The sequence below is a fragment of the Chelonoidis abingdonii genome, chromosome 11 (assembly GCF_003597395.2).
Source record: "Chelonoidis abingdonii isolate Lonesome George chromosome 11, CheloAbing_2.0, whole genome shotgun sequence".
Lineage (NCBI taxonomy): Eukaryota > Metazoa > Chordata > Testudines > Testudinidae > Chelonoidis > Chelonoidis abingdonii.
Genome location: NC_133779.1, coordinates 6754659 through 6773988, shown reverse-complemented (window position 1 = coordinate 6773988; position 19330 = coordinate 6754659). Strand labels below are relative to the sequence as shown.

The following is a 19330-nucleotide window of genomic DNA, read 5'->3' as shown; positions in this document are numbered from 1 at the left end:
CTGCAGGCAAAGCAGGGTTTAGGGGGGTGGCTGGCTGCTTGTGGTCCCCCCCATGTAATAACCTCGCAACCCCCTGAGGAGTCCTGATTCCCCAGTTTGAGAACTCCTGGTTTATTGAACTTCTGTATACAGTGCTGTCAAATTGTCCCAATGTTCTCACATATTTAATATTTGATATAAAATCCCTTTAGATCTTCATTGTTTTCTAGCATATTATCAAATATTTCTTTTTTGCTCATTTCCTCCACAGTTCTTGGAGATTAATATAGATCTCCTTTGTGCATTGCTGTAGTAGCCATGGTGGTCCCAGTATACTGGAGGTTGTCCCCTTGATTTATATACAAATGTTTGGTGTTATTCTCCATCCTGGTGCTTATGAATCCTAACGTTAGCTTTTTTTTTTTTTTTTTGGCAGCAGCTGTGTGCTGAGTGGAATTTTTTTGTTGCGATTAATTTTTTTAATCTGTTGACAGCCCCAATACTTATAGAACCCTTAGCTTATTGTCTTATGTCAGTTGCTTGGCGTAACTCATTTTGTGACATAATCTTTCTGATTTTGTCTCCACATGCTTGTGCTATTCTTTTGTACTCATCCATAGCGATTTATCTGTGAATTCGCTTGTTTAGGATTCCTTCTTATTTTCTGGTCATTAAAGAGCTCCTGATAGAAAGAATAGTAAGCAGGCAATATGGCTCTGTCTTTCCTTCACATTGTGATAATTTGCCATTGCTCCTTTAATATTGTCTCAGAGAAACTGCCAGGTGTCCTAGACTCTAATTTTCACCCCAGATTTTATTCCCATGGGACCTCACCTACTATTTTCCAGGTGTGTTGAAGTCTGCCTTTTTGAAGTCTGTCTTTATTTTGCTACTCCTAGAATTTTTGTTACGCCTAGTATCATGAAATTTATCACGTCATGATCACGTTTGCCCATATTGCTTTCCACCTTCTGTTTCCTAACTAATTCCTTCTTGTTAGTCAGAATCAGGTGTTAAATGGCCATCCTCTACTTACTGCTTTCATCTTCTGAAAGAAACAGTTGTCCTCAGTACATTGCAAGAACTTATTGGATGCTTTGTGTATGGTTGAATTATTTTTCTAACACATGCTTCCCTGGCCCCGCATTACTAACTGTCTTTTGAATTTTTCTGTTATTTGCCTGGGTCTAGGACATCAGTGTGCAGGGAAAGAGTTTGGGGGCATTGTGATGTGAAATTATTTCCTGTTCTGACATGTCTCCTATCACCCTTTTTCCCATAACAGGCTGCAGCGTAACATTCATGTTTTGCTCCAGATCATTCCATCCTTCCAGGGACCAAGGAAGGGAAATGACTGCAGTGGAGCCAGTTGAGGTAGGGATTATCAGAGGCTGGTGGGTTCCTGTTGGAGGGAGAAGGGCAATAAATACATTGGAAGTGGGCACTTCTAGGGGGTTGATCTGGACGTGGGAGGTGTCAGGGAAATACACAAGGTGGAGAAGAGGAGGGGGAGACAGAGTGTGACAAACTTACTGCAATTTGTTAACTGTGAGGCATAGATATGATCAGCAGAACCCTGGGGTTTGTGGGTGGAAATTCCCTAATTTGTCAAACAGGAAACAATCCCTGTGAACTGGGCTGGGAAAACGTATCAGCCTCCACATGCTGTAGTCTGAACCTATGAGCCAGACGCTGCTGTGAGATATGAAGGGGCACCCCTGTGAAGATTCATCAACCCCCTCCCCTCCAGCTGCTGATAATGGGGAGGGTGTTGGGATTCCCACCAGGAAATTGTCCCTGGGCCCTGCTGGGGGCTCCATCTCCTGTATCAGCTTCTGGCTAGTTAAGTGAGCAGTGAGAATGAGGAGACCACTGCCTCTTCTCTCTGCTTGAAGGGTTCTCTCTTTCTCCCCTCACCCTGATGCTTCCTGGCTGCTCTGATGATGCTCACTTCCTGCCTCCCAGAGCTTTCATGTGATTGGACCTCCTCGCCTGTCAATAGTGATGTCACTAGGCAGCAGGTACTGAGTAGCAGGTTCTTGCTCTTTTAGGGACCAGTGACCTTCGAGGAGGTGGCTGTGTATTTTACCAAGGAAGAGTGGGCTCTGCTGGACCCTGCTCAGAGAGCCCTCTACAGAGACGTTATGCAGGAGAACTATGAGAATGTGACCTCTCTGGGTAAGGATTCCCATCCTCTTGGTTATTAGAAGGGGAAAATGAGGAATTAAGGTTTACAGCATCCCACAGTGCAACCTCAACTGTGCCCTGTTTCAGCTACATCTTGACAGCCCTGTGACACATACTAGCACTTTATCCTCCCCACTACAGAGCTCTCTGGGAACAGAACACAGAAGCAGTATAGCATAAAGTCCAACACTTTCTCTTTGCTAAGGGAAAACTTGTAGTTTGGTCCAGTGTAGAAAACAAAAGCTACATACCCCTAGCCTGCACTCCAACACTTAGTCTACTGCACACAATCCACCTCAGACTTTCATAGTGTTACCACCCCTTTGTCATTGCACTGGGGATTCCTTCTGAGTCGCTTACCCCTCATGGCAGTGGTCCCCAACCTTTTCTGTGGGGCAGGCACCGGACAACTAGCCACTGAGGACCATGGCCGCCGGACAAGCAGCCGCCAAAATGCCTCCGTGAAGTGGCAACATCAAGAGATGTCACCACCGAAATGCCGTTGTGAAGGAGCGTCATCAAGAGGCATCACCGCCGAAATGCCACCGAAATTCAGCAAGATTTCGGCGGTAGCGCTTCTTGACATTGCCGCTTCTTGGCAGCATTTTGATGGCTGCTTGTCTGGCAGCCGGTAGGCGGATGCACATGGATGCCCCAGCGGGCGCCATGGTGCCCGTGTGCACTGCGTTGGGGACCCCTGTCTTATGGAGATCACTTGCATGTATGCTACCAGACTGCTGACAATTGTCATGACAAGAACATACCCTTGTGCACCTTTATTGACCTACCTACAGCACTCCCCACTGAATTGAGGAATACTTGTTCCTTCAAGTTTCACATGCACCTCTCTTCACATCAGAATCACAGCTCTGCCAAGCTGCTCCAACTGTTCCATAAAATGGGTGAACTTGAGTGCTTGTTTAGCACCTCTGTCACCTGGTGGCCCCATTGATTGTCAGGGTTCCTGCTTCTGATGTACTTTAAAACAAAACAATTGGTGTTAGTTTGTGACTTTTGCTTGTTGCTCTTCAAATTAATCCTGAATGAGGATATTGATATGATAGGCATCACAGAAGCTTGGTGAAATTATAATAAATGGGACATGGTAATACCAAGAAACAAACTATATAGGAATGACAGGGTAGGTTGTGCTGGTGGCAGAGAGACACTATGTTACTTCTGGGGGAATTCTGTGCCCAAAAAATTAAAATTCTGTGCACATGGCAAAATTCTGCATATTTTATTTTTCAAAACAATGCAATGTAATCACGCTGGTTTCAGTTATTTAGGTAATTTAAACTACATTAAAATGGATTGAGAGTGGGAGTGGGGAGCATTGGAGGAAATAGTAATGTAGCTAGATTTGACTCTATTTCTAGTTATGGCTGCATACATTTGTTGGCTAATCTGCTCAGTGTTACATCATTGATAAGTGAAGAGCAAATGAGGGCTGGGGAATCAGCCTCACAATTTGTATTGGCTACTGACCATCTCCAGAAACATCAGTGGCAAACAGTTCATACAGCACATTTTTTCAGTCCAAAAATTTAGCCCCGTTCTAATCACTAAAGCACCAGAAGGATTTATAAAGCCATACTGTCCTTTACACCACTCTGGCACTGTAAAGGCACCTTAAAATTTTATACCTATTTTATGCTCCTAGGGGAATTCACAAAGACAATAGGAACAATTCACAAAGCAGGCAGGCTGCTACATTCTGCTCCACCTGAGGGGACAGAGCCTGCCCCATTCTTAACTCCTCAGAAATACCTCAAAGCCCTGCCCCTCTATGCCAAGCATGCCACAATGGCAAGCAAGAGGGACAGAGTGTCTTTCTCACATGCATGACTGCTCAGCCCCTCCCCTCCCCATCCCTGGTGGTGATTTATGTCTGTACGGGCTGCTCTGGGCACCCGAACCAACCTGCCGGCATTGCTGTGAGGGGTGTGTGACCACTCTTGCAGCTTCCCTGTCAGAAGTTGTTTTTCTGCTGGGAAGCAAAGAAATCTGCAGGGGACATGAATTCTGGATATGCACAATGACACAGAATTCCCCCAGGAGTAACTCTGTGAAAGAAACGGAGTCAAATATAGAAAACATTTTAAGTGAATCAAATTATGCCATAGAATCTCTACTGATAGAAATTCATGCTTGAATAAAGAGAGTATAGCAGTAGGAATATGCTATTTGAGCACCTGATCAGGATGGTGATGGTGACTATGAAATGCTCAGTGATATCAGATATCAGAGGGGTAGCCGTGTTAGTCTGGATCTGTAAAAGCAGCAGAGAATCCTGTGGCACCTTATAGACTAACAGACGTTTTGGAGCGTGAACTTTCGTGGGTGAATACCCACTTCGTCAGACGCAGACGCTTTCGTGGGTGAATACCCACTTCGTCAGATGCAGACGCCTGCGTCTGACGAAGTGGGTATTCACCCACGAAAGCTCACGCTCCAAAACGTCTGTTAGTCTATAAGGTGCCACAGGATTCTCTGCTGCTTTTAGTGATATCAGAGAGGCTATTAAAATAGCAAACTCAGTAGTAATAATTTTCAACTATCCCCATATTTACTGTGTAGATGTCACCTCAGGCTGGATGCGGAGGTTAAGTTTTTAGAAACCATTAATGGCTGCTTATTTGAGCACCTAGTCCTGGAACCCACAAGAGGAGAGGGAATTCTTGATTTAGTGCTAAGTGACAGACAGGATCTGGTCCAAGAAGTGAACCACTTGGTAATAGAGAGCATAATGTAATTAAGTGCAACATCATTGCGAGGGGAGAAAGTACCAACAACTCCACCACAATAGCATTTAACTTCAGAAAGAGAAACTACACAAAAAGTGAGAAAGTTAGTTACGTGGAAACATTTTTAAAATACCATAATGGAGGCTCAAAATAAATGTGTACCCCCAAATGGGGACAAAAAGAAAAGTAAGAGGACTAAGAAAATACCACCATGGCTAAAGGGTAAGGGTACATCTGTACTACCTGCCAGATTGGCGCATAGTGTTCGATGTATTGGGGATCGATTTATCAGGGATCATCTGAACATGATAAATCGATCCCTGAATCAATGCCCGTACTCCACCTTGGCAGGAGGAGTAAGTGTAGTCGATGGGGGAGCCGTGGCAGTTGACTCGCTGCTGTGAGGACGGCCAAGTAAATTGAACTAAGATACACAACTTCAGCTATGCTATTTGCATAGCTGAAGTCAAAGTATCTTAGTTTGAACCCCCCTGCTAGTGTAGCCCAGGCCTAAATAAGTCAGTTAGAGGGGTAAAAAAAAAAAAAAAAAGCATCCTTTAAACATTGGAAGTGAAACCCTACTGAGAAAAATAAAAGGAGCATAAATTCTGGCAAGTCAAGTGTGAAAGTATAATTAGGCAGGCCAAAAAAAGTAATTTGAGGAGCAACTACAAAAAGTCACTAAAATTAACACCAATTTTTTGTGGGAAGTACATCAGAAGCAGGAAGCCTGACAATCAGTGGGGCTGCTCAGTCATTGACGTGCTAAACAAGCACACGAGGAAGCCAAAGCCATTGCAGAGACGCTAAATGAATCCTTTGGATCAGTCTTCACCGCAGAGGATGTTGATACAGGAGGTTTTAGAACAAATTGATTTATTCAGGTTGAAATTTTCACCAGGACTAGATGGTATTCACCCAATAGTACTGACGGAACTCATACATGAAAGTGCAGAACTACTGGCTGTCATATGTAACCTAACACTTACAGTCGGCCTCTGTACCAGACTGGGGATAGCTAATGTAATACCAATTTTTTAAAAAGGGTCCCAAGGGGATCCTGGCAGTTTGAGGCTGGGAAGGCTAACTTCAGTACCAGGCAAATCGGCTGAAAACTACAGTAAAGAACAGAATTGTCAGACACATAAATAAACACAATTTGTTGGGCAAGAGTCAATTTGGATTTTGTAAAGAGAAATGATGCCTCATCTATTAGAATTCTCTGAGGGAGTCAACATACATGCGGACAGGAGAGATCCAGTGGATACAGTAGAACCTCAAAGATATGAACAACAGAATTCCAGACTTACTGGTCAACCAGACATCCTGTGGAACCGGAAGTCCTCAGTCAGGCAGCAGTGCAGACAAGGGGCGGCAGTGGGAGGAGGGAGAGCGAGAGGGGTGTCAGGGTCCCGGAGAGGGGGAGGGCTCAGGGCTTCTGACCCTCAGGAGCACCAGGGCTCAAGGCTTTAGACCAGGAGGGAGAGTTGGGGCTTGGGGGTTCAGCCTTGTGGCTCTGCTCCCAGCTTCAGCCTTGTGAGAAGCCCTGAGCCTTGGGGCTTTAGATTTGAGGGGAGTACCAGTTTCAGCCCCAGCATTCCCCCCCCCATAGCTAAAGCCTTGAGCCGGAGCACCCCATCCCCCCACTGAAGCTGGGAGTGGAGTCATGGTGAAGCTGGGAATGGAGCTGCAAGCCTTAGTGCTCCCTCCGGCTCTCAAGCGCTGAGCCCTGTTGCTCCCGCAGGGCAGAAGCCCAGAGCTCTGGTGCCCCAAGGATCAGAAGGCCCCGCCCCTCCGCAGCTGCAACCTCAATCCCCTGTGTGACTGAGGTCCATCACCCAGGGGTGGGCAAACTACAGCCCGGAGGCCGCAGCCAGCCCTTCAGATGTTTTAATTTGGCCCTTGAACTCCCCCCAACGAGCAGGGTCTGGGGTTTGTTTTGCTCCAGCCAGGGAGTCGGGTCAGGGGCTTGCCCTGCTCCATGTGTGGCGTGGCTCTGCATGGCTCCTGGAAGTAGCGGCATGTCCCCCCTCCAGCTCCAACACGTAGGGGCAGCCAAGGGGGTCCGCATGCTGCCTCTGCCCCAAGTGCCACCCCCATTGGCCAGGAACTGCAGCCAAAGGGAGCTGCGGGGGTGGCACCTGTGGACCAGGCAGCGTGCAGAGCTGCCTGGCCGCACCTCCACGTAGGAGCTGGAGGGATGGACATGCCGCTGCTTAGAGGAGCTGCTTGAGGTAAGCACCAGCTTGGGCCAGCACCCCTGACCCTCTCCGGTGCCCCCACCCTCTGCCCCAGCCCTGATCCCCCTCCTGCCCTCCAAACCCCTTGGTCCCAGCCTGGAGCACCCCTAATCCCTCATCCCCAGCCAGATCCCTCCCCCCCAACCCCAACTCTCTGCCCCAACCCAGAGCTCCCTGATACCCCATTTCTGGCCCCACCGCAGAGCCTGCACTCCCAGCCAGAGCCCTCACCCCTCATGCAACTCAACCTCCAATGTCTTCAGCATTCATGACCCACCATATAATTTCCATACCTAGATGTGTCCCATGGGCCAAACAGTTTGCCATAACCTCCTCTTCAGAGTTGCAGAACATTTCAGAGTTATGGATAATCTCCACTCCTGAGGTGTCCATAACTGAAGTTCTACTGTACTTTGACAAGTTCCTTCACCAAAGGCTCTTATCCCATGACAGCTTACTTAAGAGGGAAGCCCCTCTTATGGATCAGTAACTGGTTAAAAGACAAGAAACAAAGGGTAGGAATAAAAGGTCAATTTTCACAGTAGAGAGGTAAATGGTCAGGTCCCCCGGCATCTGTACTGTTCAACATATTCACAGATGAACTGGAAATAGGGAGTTGGCAAAGGTTGCACATGATCTGGAGGATGGCGTGGACTGCACTCTCAGCAAGTTTGCAGATGACACTAAACTGAGAGGAGTGGTAGATAAGCTGGAGGGTAGGGATAGGATACAGAGGGACCTAGACAAATTAGAGGACTGGGCCAAAAGAAACCTGATGAGGTTCAGCAAGGACAAGTGCAGAGTCCGCCCCTTCGGATGAAAAATCCTCACTGTACAGCTAGGGACGAATGACTAGGAGGCAGTCTGCAGAAAAGACCGGGATTACAGTGGACAAGGAGCTGATTAGAGTAACAGTGTACCCTGTTGCCAAGAGGCTAATGTCTTTGCTGTGGAAGAGGGGCATGCAGCAGATCGAGGGATGTGATCATTTCCTCTATTCGACTGGTAGGCCTCTCGGAGTACTGTGTCCATTTTGGGCCCACCTACAAGAGGATGTGGAAATTGGGAGAGTCCGCGGTGCAACAATGATTAGGGGCTGGGCACATGACTTATGAGGAAAGGCTGAGGAACTGGGCATTGTTAGTCTGCAGAGAGAGATAGAGGAGTAAGCGCTTTTCACTACCTGAAAGCGTGTCAAAGAGGTTGGTTGACGAGCTCCAGTGTTAACGCATGAAAAGGAGTAATGGACTGAAGTTCAGTGGGTGGAGGTCTAGTGGGATATTAGGAACACATTTCACTAGGAGGGTGGTGAAGCACTGGAATGGGTTACCTAGGGAGGTGGTGGAATCTCCATCCTTAGAAGTTTTTAAGGTCAGGCTTGACAAAGCCCTGGCTGGGATGGTTTAGTTGGGGTTGGTCCTGCTTTGAGCAGGGGGTTGGATTAGTTGACCTCCTGAGGTCCCTTCCAGCCCTGATATTCTATGATTCTCTGATGCAAAATTACTGAAGATCATTAAGTCCAAAGCAGATTGAGAAGAGTTACAAAAGATTCTCACAAAATGGACAGCAAAAGGGCAGATGAAATTCAGTGTTGATAAATCCAAAGTGATGCACATTAGAAAACGTAATTCTAACTATAGATACAAAATGATGGGGTCTAAATTAGCTGTTACCACTCAAGAAAGTCCTTCTGGAGTCGTCGTGGATAGTTCTGTGAAAACATCCAGCCAGTGTACAGGAGCAGTCAAAAAAGCCATCGAAATGTTAGGAACCATTAGAGAACCAATGGTAATAAAACAAAAAATATCATCATGCCACTATATAAATCCATGGTATGCTACACCTTAAATACTGTCTGTGGTTTTCGTCACCCCATCTCAGAAGAGATCGTTAGAATTGGAAAAGGTGCAGAGGCCAAAAAAAATTAGGGGTATGGAACCATTTCCATATGAGAAGAGATGAAGAAGACTGGGACTGTTCAGCAGGGTGAGTTGAGGCCAGGGCAGGGGCGCCCCTCCCAGGGCAGGTTGGGGGTGGGGAAAAGGGTGCCCCTGCCGCAACCACAACAGGTCCCCAGGTGGGTTCCCCAAGCGCCTGTGCGATGCTAAATAGGCTGCTGCATGGCCAAACAACTTACGTGGAACTTAGGCTAAGACCGTGGGAATGTTTTCCTCACTTAGCTCCTACCTGCCATAAAAGCATTGCCAGTGTGCTTTTAATCTGCACAAGGCACATTCCACGGTCATTCTGCACCTATTAAGCCTATTGTTGAAGTGGTCCTTGGCTGCTGTCCAGATTTCCTGTGTAAGGCTTCATGAGCCATGGGAGTAAGGGGTACGCTGGATCTCCCAGGATCACTATGGGCATTTCAACATCCCCCACTCTGATCTTTTGGTCTGGAAAGAAAGTCGTTGCTTGCAGCTTTCTGTGCAGGCCAGTGTTCCAGGGGGACTTCCCCTCTGGATGGAGTCTTCCCTTTCTGGGACATGGAGGTACTTGCTCTGGGTTTTAGAAGCCCCTTTGATCATGAGTGTCTGGCTGGGTGTCTTCCCAGTAGACATGGGCATGGTTAAATTCCTCATAAGAAGAGTGTCCTGCATCTTTGAGTCCCCAGGATTTTACTCATTTCATATGATCTGGAATTAAAATAACAGAACTTACTGTGTGGGTGACAAATGTCCTATGAATTCACCTGATCTCACTTATCATCTTTCCCCTGGGCAGGGTTTCCGGTTTCCACACCTGATGTCATCTCCCAACTGGAACGAGGGGAAGAGTCGTGGGCCTCAGATCTCCAGGGCTCAGAGGAAAGAGAGATCCTGAGAGGCATCTGCACAGGTGAGCAATCATTAAACCAACTCAAAAACTGTGAGTACCTGAAGGAAACAGCTGAGATTCCCAACAAAGACCTTGTGAGCTCTCCGAGTTTAGGATTGTCCCCACCAGGGGTCATATTCTCAGGGCAGATATTGCTCATGGTTTCCTGCCCATCCTGACTAACTCCTGGCAGTAGTTCCTTCCCTGAACTTGCTTCTCCCTGAGTGTTTGGATGCAAACTGGATGCAAAATTGATCCCCTCTTCTCTCCTCTTCGGGGATTTTTTTTTCATCTGCAGCTGCTCTTTTGGTTTGTTCTCCCTTATTCCATTCCTGTTTCTGAGGCTTTTCTTTCTCTGTCCCAGCAGGTGTTGGGATGATGAGTGAGACCATGAAGCAGAATCCTCAGCAGGAAGAGGGTGAGCAAGTGGAACCACCTGGGGCGTTATGGCAAAGATGCAAAGGGAGTGTGACCAGGAGTTGTGAGCAGGGAAAAGCCTGTGAGAGACAGCACGTTCCAGAGAAGTGGGAGGGAAACCAGCCAATGCAGAAATTTGGTAAATCTGTTAATTATCAGGGAACTCACAAAGGCCTCAAGGAAACCACAGACCAGCAGAGAATCCCCATGGGAGAGAGAAGTAACACATGCGCTGAGTGTGGGGAAAAGTTCAGTAGGCACTCACGCCTTATTAGCTGTCAGAGAATCCATACACAAAAGCAACCCTATGAATGCTGTGAGTGCGGGAAGACCTTCGCTCAGAGCTCAACCCTTATTAAACATCACAAAGTCCAGACAGGGGAGAAACCCTATGAATGCTGTGAGTGTGGGAAAACCTTCACGCGCAGCTCAAACCTTATTGCACATCAGAGAATCCACACTGGGGACAAACCCTATAAATGCTGTGAATGCGGGAAAACCTTCACTCTTAGCTCAACCCTCACTGCACATCAGAGAATCCATACCAGGGAGAAACCCTATGAATGCTGTGAGTGCGGGAAAACCTTCACTCAGCGCTCAAACCTTATTACACATAAGAGGATCCACACAGGGGAGAAACCCTATGAATGTTGTGAATGCAAGAAAACCTTCACTCAAAGGGCATCTCTTATTAGCCATCAGAGAACCCATACTGGGGAAAAACCCTATGAATGCTGGGAGTGCGGGAAAGCCTTCATTGTGATCTCAAATCTTATCAAGCATCAGAAAAACCACACAGGGGAGAAACCCTATGAATGCTGGGAGTGCGGGAAAACCTTTGCATGGAGCTCAAACCTTAGTTCGCATCAGAGAATCCATACAGAAGAGAAACCGTATAAATGCAGTGAATGCGGGAAAACCTTCACTCAGATCTCCCACCTTATTACACATCAGAGAATCCATACAGGGGAGAAACCCTATGAATGCCGTGAGTGTGGGAAAACCTTCACTCGGAGTTCAATCCTTATTATACACCACAGAATCCATACAGGAGAGAAACCCTACGAGTGCCGTGAGTGCGGGAAAACCTTCACTCAGAGCTCAACCCTTATTACACATCAGAGAATCCACACGAGAAAGAACCCTTATGAATGATGTGTGTGCAGGAAAACCTTCACTCAGCGCTCAAACCTTAATACACATGAGAAAATTCATCAAGGAGAGCGCCCCTAGGAATGCTGTGAGTCCAGAAAAACCTTCGCTCATGGCTCACACCTTAATGGATATCAAAGGACCCACAAAGGAGAGATCTTATGAATTCTGAGTGTGGGAAATTTTGTCAGAGTTCAGTCCTTATTTATTATCAGAAAAGCTGTAAGAGAGATAAATACCATAAACCTCGTTTAGGGCTGAGAAAAAAATTTGTTTTCCTTTTGCTAATTCCCACGTAATGAACTTCAAGGCAGCATTTATGTCATGGTGGTCTCTCAGCTCCCCCAGCTGAGTTGTCTGCTTTTCCCTTTTGCACTCGCCCTTCCTTGGGGTGAATCCCGCAATTTTTTCTTTTTCACCAACTCCTTTGTCCTATGTCATGGAAATGTGTGTCCCTCCAACAGGAATGTCCATCAGCCCCAGGTGGGGGAACTGAGAGTCACTTCAACTAGGTACATGGAAGTTAAATCTACCTGGGCCTTGACTGCACTAGGATATTCCATGGAGTGAGTTAGCTCAAGTTAGCTATCCTGATGAAAGAATAGTTGTGTTTTTACAGTAAAGGAAATAGCCCATATATAGTGGCCAGGGAAATTTAGCAAATTTCCTCAAGACCTGACATAACCTCCATCACTTCTAGTCTAAACAAATTTGGATCATCATATTCATACTTTTCCTCCCATGCAAAGTGATTGTTAGTCGCCAGGTTCCCTCACTAGGGACAAATTGTCTCATTCCCAGTTGTTCTTACAATGCACTGGGTTGTGCTGAATCACTGTATTTTGTATCATTTTTCTTATTTTAAATATAACAAAGAGAAGGAGCAGGATTAGGGATAGGAAAATATGTTTTTTCAGCTCCTGTGACACGTGAAGTGGTGAGTTGGAAGCATTCTCATGTTCAGAATTAGTTCAGCAGTATTTCCTTGTCTGAGCCATATAGAATTTATCTTCTACACATTGTACAACTCTGCCTCTCAATGTGTCATATGATTCAGTGTTCTCAGTCCTCTGCTTGGGAATCACACTTTGTTTTCTTTGATCTTAAAACCTAGTAATTTATGGCCTGAGATGAAATTGGCAGAGGCCTGGAAAGGGAATTTTACTGGATCTCAAACACAGTGCCCTCATTTGGAGTTTAAATCTCAGTTTCCAACTATTAGCAAAGGAGATGGGATTGTTTGCAGATGGGAAGGTTAGCAAGGTTTTTGTTTTGTCCTGTTTCCTTTTTTTTCATTACAATGATTCTAGAAGTTTTATAAATAATACAACTCAGCACTAATGAGTGAAGCAGCTTTAAGTGGATCAGAGGAGAATTCAATGAGAGAATCTCATGTCTTGGTTCTGAGTCAACACATTTAACCTGCTCTGGAATTTCTAGTTTTATGAAACTGGATGTATCTTATATCTCTCAGTGATGTGGGTTTTTCCTCTTTCTTGAGGGCCATTTGGTCACAAAACGGGATATTAGTTTGATTTGTCAAACTGTGGCTCTGATTTATTGGGGACTTTGAGAAAATGACTGTTTTAGCAAGTAGTCATTTCTTACTTTATTTTTGCTTTTTCCCTGCTCCCCTCCATGATGACATGGAGAAACTTCAAGTGCAGTTCAGTCAACAGAAGAGAATACTCCAAGTTACTGGACATATCACCAACTGTTTTTAAATCTCCAGTCTGAAATGGTGAACAGTAGCATGCCCCAAATCATGCAACTAACAGAAGTAACTGGATACAGTCACAGTGTTGTTCAGTTGTTTAGGTCAATATTGTCTCAGATGATCTGGGCAGAGAATTCCACAGTAAGTGATTAGGAACTAGGCAAAAGGCTCGTATATGTGTTTCCCAAGGCAGCTGTGATGCAGGGTCTTGTGACAGACTTGTTCACACCCTGAACACTATTACAGTAATTTTTGTATAAGGCATGTCTTGTCAGGTACCATTTAAAAATTCATAATTTGCTGATCAATAGTATGGAAAAGTACACATAGCAGTACTGTATGTAATGTAATAAACAAGCTGAAATCATGGCTAAACGTACGTTTGGCAGATAAATCTGAGGAATGGCCAAAAGCAGTTCCTCAGAGACGAAATGCCACCTCAGCCAAGTGTAAAAAAAGCTGATGGACCATTCCCTGCTAAGCGGCAGGAAAGGGGGAAAGAGCAAAAAAAAATCTGCATTTTAGGCCTTCTCTACGCTAGAGTTTTTGTCAACAAAATTATGCCGCTTTAATTAAACTGCTGTTGTGTGTTTACACTATACTTCTTGTGTTGGCAGAGCGCATCCACACTAGCAGGTCTTGCACTGACACAGAAAGCAGTGCACTGTGCAACAGGACACAGGCCGCTTTGAGAAGGGCTTGCAATGCCTTATGGAGCAGGTACAGTGTCACATGATGCAGGTTTCTCAATCCCATTGTTCCATGGGCATCCTACTAGATTACCAGCTGTTTTTCAATGGAAGTGTGGCGCGGGGCGGGGAGGAGAGGAGTGTGCGACAGGGAGTGTGTGTGTAGGGGGGAACAAAGACGGAGGGTGTCTTGAGGGAGAGTGAGTATGTCGGCATTCTGGCTCTTTAAGTTCAGACAGTAGCCAGAAGCAACCAGTCCTGAGGTAGGCTGCCTCACACGCGCTCGCTCTGCACAGCAGAGCAGTCCCACCCACAGCAGCAGCCTACCTGCCGTTGCGTTCCTAGTGCGGGGAGAGCAGGAGGATTCCATGTTAATGATTTGCTCTTTGCTGCCGGAATGGAGCAGCATGCTCAGCTGTCAGAACTTCCTAGAGGTTTGGAAGGGGAGGGGCACGTGCCTGAAGGGCAGCCAAATTCAAAACAGTGAGCAGAGTGGTCACAGCGGGCATTCTGGGATACTGGGGGATGCCGGTTATGGTGACATAATGAATTGCAGCATCTATACTGATGCTTTGTCACTTTAACTTTGCAGCAGAAAGCTCTGTCTCTCTCATCTAAGTGGTTTTGTTTTGTCGGCAAAAGTAGCATTGTAGCGTGTGCACCTCCACTGTTTTGTCGGCAGGAGAGGGCTGGGCAGCACAGGATATACAATTTTGGGGGAAACTGGGAATGGGCATGTGTTGGAGTTATGCCCTGAAGTAAAACCAAGGCTGAGTGTAACACAAGTGTGGCTGGCAGGCTGCAGTTACACACAGACACTTAGGGTGTGTCTTGCACACCCGAAAATATCCCAGCAGTAACCACCGTCTGTACATGGGCCATTCTACACCCCAGGGGAGTGCCCTGTAGCTCCATATTCATCATTTGTATATAACTGTGATATTGCATATAAAGCAGGCCAAGTGAGGTATCGTAGGAAAGGTTATGATCTGCTGAACCCCTCTGTTCCATTTAAAGATATCATTAATGCATATAACATTATGAGAATTGTGTTGTATGACTGTCACTAAAATATACTGTGTGTTTGGGAAGCACCTAGATACTAGCTCCCCAAAAGACAGTAACCAGGGAGCTAACCAGTGACTGGGCGGGTGTCAAACCACCATCATCCAGCAAGGGAGCTACAGTGCAATGACTCACATGCACGAGGCCGCACCAAGGGAATTGCGCAATCTTGCCTGATGAGTCAGCAGTGCCCACCAGATGTGCCTGGACTCATGTCCAAGCACGTGGGCCTAAGGGTATAAAACAGAACACAGTGGTACATGCTTGGCCTTTCTCCTGGCCCCACCTATGCTGCAAGCAACAAGGATGCTTAGAAGACTGAAGACTCCAACAGAGGAGACTGGCCCAGGTTTCAAGGGTGAAATCTGTGTACTATGAACTGCAATATCCAGTGAGGTGAGAAAAACTGTTTTAATGTAGATGTTGCCCAGTGTAATAAGGTTGAGAGTTTAGAATGAGTGCTTATTTTCTTTTCTTTTGGTAATCACTCAGACTCTTTGCTTATTACTTATAATCACTTAAAATCTCTCTTTTGTAGTCAATAAACTTGTTTAACTGTTTATCTTTACCAGTGAGGTTGCCTGAAGTGTTTGGTAAATCTGCTGAGGTTTACAAAGGCTGGTGTGTATCCACTTTCCATTGATGAAGTGGGGAACCAATTCATAAACTTGCACTGCTTGTCTTGAGTGCCTGCCACACACACAGTGCAGCAGCTTGGAAGGGAGGGAACATCGCACCCGCTGCACAGAGCAGGAATGGGTGAGTTCTATGTGACTGTGTAAGGTGGGTGAGGAATGTCTTTTATTGGACTATTGTTGGTGAGCGAGACAAGCTTTCCATAAGCCCTCCCTCTTTTAGAAATCACGAGACCCTGGCCCACAGCCCCCCCCCCGTTCTGGTGTCCCTTCGCTGAGTTGCTCCAGCATCAGCACAGCAGCAGGAGGTGTCCCACAGCTGGGGCAGGTATAGGACTCAGACGTCAAGAACAAGTGCAGAGGCATGCAAATGCCATAACCAGTGAAGTGGCACAAAGTCCAAAGAAGGAGAAAATGAACTCACGGATGCTAGAATAAACAAAGTTGTGTCTCAGTCTTTCTCATTAAAATTTATTTCCTACTTACACTCGAGTATGTGATATTACATTTTAGGAATCACTGCCGCAGCAAGTGACAAGTCCCTATTTGGAAATAAATCTCTTACCACTACTTCTATGTGTTTATTCTCCGAACCCTCCCACACTTTTCCCACACACATTCTCTCTTTCTCTGCGGCTCCAAATTCCCAGATTCCATTGAAAATGTGCATTCAAATCATTGAAAGTGGCGGAAAAGACAAACCCCCCAGCACTGGAGAACAGACCAGCAAAAGCCTGAGATATCTAATGCAGCCCGACCCGCACCCCCGCTTTCCTCCCTGTAGTTTTATCCTGTTACAGTCACTGCAGCTCTGCTCATCAGCTGTTGCACAGAAAAGGGGGTGAATGTGCAAAACCCACTGTTTGACCAACAGGATCCCACAAAATGCCATCACAAACTGGCTCTACAACAAGAGAAAGAACAACAATTGCTTAGCAGTAGTTGATCAGTGAAGAGTCAGAAGATGGTGGTGGTGTGAGAGAGGAGGAAATCACGAGCTCACGGGTTAGGGAGAACAGCAGCAGTAGCACTGTGGTGTGTAGCAAGGATCGGAGGAAGATACACACAACCCCACACACACTTTACTACTCAGTTTCTAGTGAAGCTGTAAATCAGGATTATGGACAAAATAAATGTTGTAAACCTGTGTCTTTTTAAGAATTGTGTAATAATTTGTAGTACAAAAGGTCCTGAAATCACTCAACTATACTACATGTTAAACTCTATTGGGCAGTATGGTTTAGCAGCACTATTAACAGGTAAGTCTACTTTTAAACAGCATGGGAGGTTAAAATATCTGGTAAGCTTTCCTACAGTACAATACATTTCTCCACAAGCTTGCACCAGTTTACATTCAGTGTCTGCACTGCTTCATTTGGAAACATTCAGATGCAGATACACAGTGACATTATATTTGTCCAATCAGCAGCATTCATTGTAGTTCATAAAGCAGCCCAGTGCAAATAACATATTGCTACTAACAATAATAAAAATAAAACTGGCTGCCATCGTCCCTTAAACATCAGTGAAGTAAACTCCAGCACCTGGACTTGGCACCATAGGTGTCAATGATCTGCTCAGGATTAATGTCTCTGGTAAGGTCACTCTGAGTGTGCAGTAACCACAAAGCTGACAGTCTTGACCCACTGTGGATCGTACCCAGCACATGGCAGAAAACGACGTCTCGCCTCCAGCTGTGCCAGCAGGTGAGGGCCAATTTCCACAGTTTTGAAAAATTTGGATAAAATGTTGAAGCAGCTGCCTGCAGGCTCTCCAGCATGATCTCTGGCAAACCTACCCTGAACCCACTGCAGCTCTGCGTGAGTGAGTGTGGAACTGATCGAAAGGGCCTTTGCATATTGCCGGAGCAGCCCAGCAATGTCACCTTTGGATCACATGTTAGCCCTGCATCTGCACTTTCAGGTATTTCCATGGACTGGGACGAAAGCCTGCAATTGCGTTAATCCAACAGTGTGTCCAACAGGAAAATACAGCAGTAGGCCCTGTTTTTCTTTAGTGCTCTCCTTTACACCTGGGCTGATGGTCTTATTGTCTGAGTGTGCTTGTAGGGTGACCAGATGTCCCAATTTTATTGGGACAGTCTCAATTTTTGGGTCTTTTTCTTATATAGGCTCCTATTACATCCCACGCTCATCCCGATTTTTCACATTTGCTGTCTGGTCACCCTATGTGCTTGTAACAACTGAACAGTCAAGGAAAGCTGTTTTTTTCATGAGTCGTTTATAAGCATACTTTTCATTTGTATTGGGGTGACAGGGACATCATGCAGCTCACAGAAGTTCTGGGCTTTCTCCCAAACATCATCCCACTTAGTACTGGTTCACATACTAATGCGTTGACAGTTCTCTGACGTACACTGCAGGACTGAGAAAGTGTCATGTCTTGTGGCTGCAGAGCTATGTGTGCTACGTGACTCCTACTAAGAATACACTAAAAAAGGATCAAGCACACAAAAATCTATTTTCTGCACATTCTTCTACAAACCTGATGTTTCAATAAATCTTCAGTAGGGAGGCACTGACAGTCCCAACAAATGGCTAAGAAGTGCTCTCATGGAGTGTTGTTACAGAAGATACATTTTTCCATCTGCATGCCCATCTTGGGTCACACAAACTACACAATTCAAGTTTCACTCCAAGGGTCTTCTGGGCCTCCAAGTAAGCATGGTGTGTGCCAGGCTGTGAAAAGAAGGCAAAGGAGTCCTCTAGAGTGTAAAAATATCCTGTTGCTGTTTATTTTGCAAGCCTCAAGAAAAACCACATTTGATTTATGAGCCATGTGGGGTGCATATATAACAGTGGGTTGATCTTGCTGCATTTGTTGCTGTAATCCATGTCCTGCATCCTCCCTGGCACGTTTCAGCTTGCAGGATGGAGCAGCTTTTCCCCTGTGCTCAGCTGGGGAACAGCTGATTGCAGCAGGCGGGAGGCGCTGGAAGGGAGGTGGAGTTGATCGGCAGAGCCACTGGGAGGTGGGAGATGCTGGGAGGGATGGTGGGAGCTGGCTGCCAGTGGGTGCCTGCAGCATGAGCCCCATGAGCCCAAGTCAGCTGGCATGGGCCACCCCTGGGTCTTCCTTTGCTATGCAGACTTAAGGATAGTTAGTGCTCTCTGACGTGTGTTGTTCACCCACAGGTGATAGGGTTTTTTTTGTCTTTTATCGCTTTCCCGCATGAGTTCATTCAATAGTGTAATGATTGTCTGGGTTCACCCACATAGTTGTTATAGGGCCAAAAAGCTCTGGAAAAAGCTGAAGCACTCAATGCTTTTTTTGCTTCAGTCTTCACAGACAAGGTCAGCCCCCAAACTGCTGCACTGGGATGCACAGTATGGGGAGGAGGTGAGCAGCCCTCAGTGGTGAAAGAACAGGGTAAGGTCTACGTAGAAAAGCTGGACATGCACAAGTCCATGGGGCTGGATCTAATGCATCCGAGGGTGCTGAGGGAATTGGCTGATGTGATTGCAGGGCCATTGGCCATTATCTTTGAAAACTTGTGGCGACCAGGGGAGGTCTCAGACAATTGGAAAAAGGCAAATATAGTGCCCATCTTTTAAAAAGGGATGAAGGAGAATCTGGGGGGAACTACAGCCTCACCTTGGTCCCTGGAAAAATCATGGAGCAGAGCCTCAATGGATCCATTTTGAAGCACTTGGAGGAGAGGAAG

At 46.2% G+C, this 19330-nt stretch overlaps 1 protein-coding gene across 3 annotated transcripts; it reads left to right on the top strand.

Moving 5' to 3' along the window:
• Positions 1 to 411: 411 nt before the first annotated feature.
• Positions 412 to 15578, top strand: LOC116835305 (uncharacterized). Of its 3 annotated transcripts, none has more exons than XM_075071432.1 (4): positions 412 to 1353; positions 2031 to 2157; positions 9878 to 9991; positions 10338 to 15578. In XM_075071432.1, the coding sequence occupies exons 1-4, from the start codon at positions 1234 to 1236 to the stop codon at positions 11540 to 11542; spliced, it is 1566 nt and encodes a 521-aa protein (XP_074927533.1). In that variant the 5' UTR covers positions 412 to 1233; the 3' UTR covers positions 11543 to 15578. The 3 variants fall into 3 exon arrangements, with proteins under 3 accessions (XP_074927533.1, XP_074927532.1, XP_074927534.1); XM_075071431.1 differs by having other exon boundaries at positions 10335 to 13855; XM_075071433.1 differs by lacking the exon at positions 2031 to 2157 and having other exon boundaries at positions 1262 to 1353.
• The last annotated feature ends 3752 nt before the right edge of the window (positions 15579 to 19330 follow it).

Bases quoted from the DNA above. Each gene is read 5' to 3' on its own strand.
- LOC116835305 (XM_075071431.1), top strand. From the start codon at position 1,234: ATGTCTCCTATCACCCTTTTTCCCATAACAGGCTGCAGCGTAACATTC. The intron at 1,354-2,030 runs GTAGGGATTATC...TTGCTCTTTTAG, and splicing joins CTGCAGTGGAGCCAGTTGAG to GGACCAGTGACCTTCGAGGA. The intron at 2,158-9,877 runs GTAAGGATTCCC...TCCCCTGGGCAG, and splicing joins TGAGAATGTGACCTCTCTGG to GGTTTCCGGTTTCCACACCT.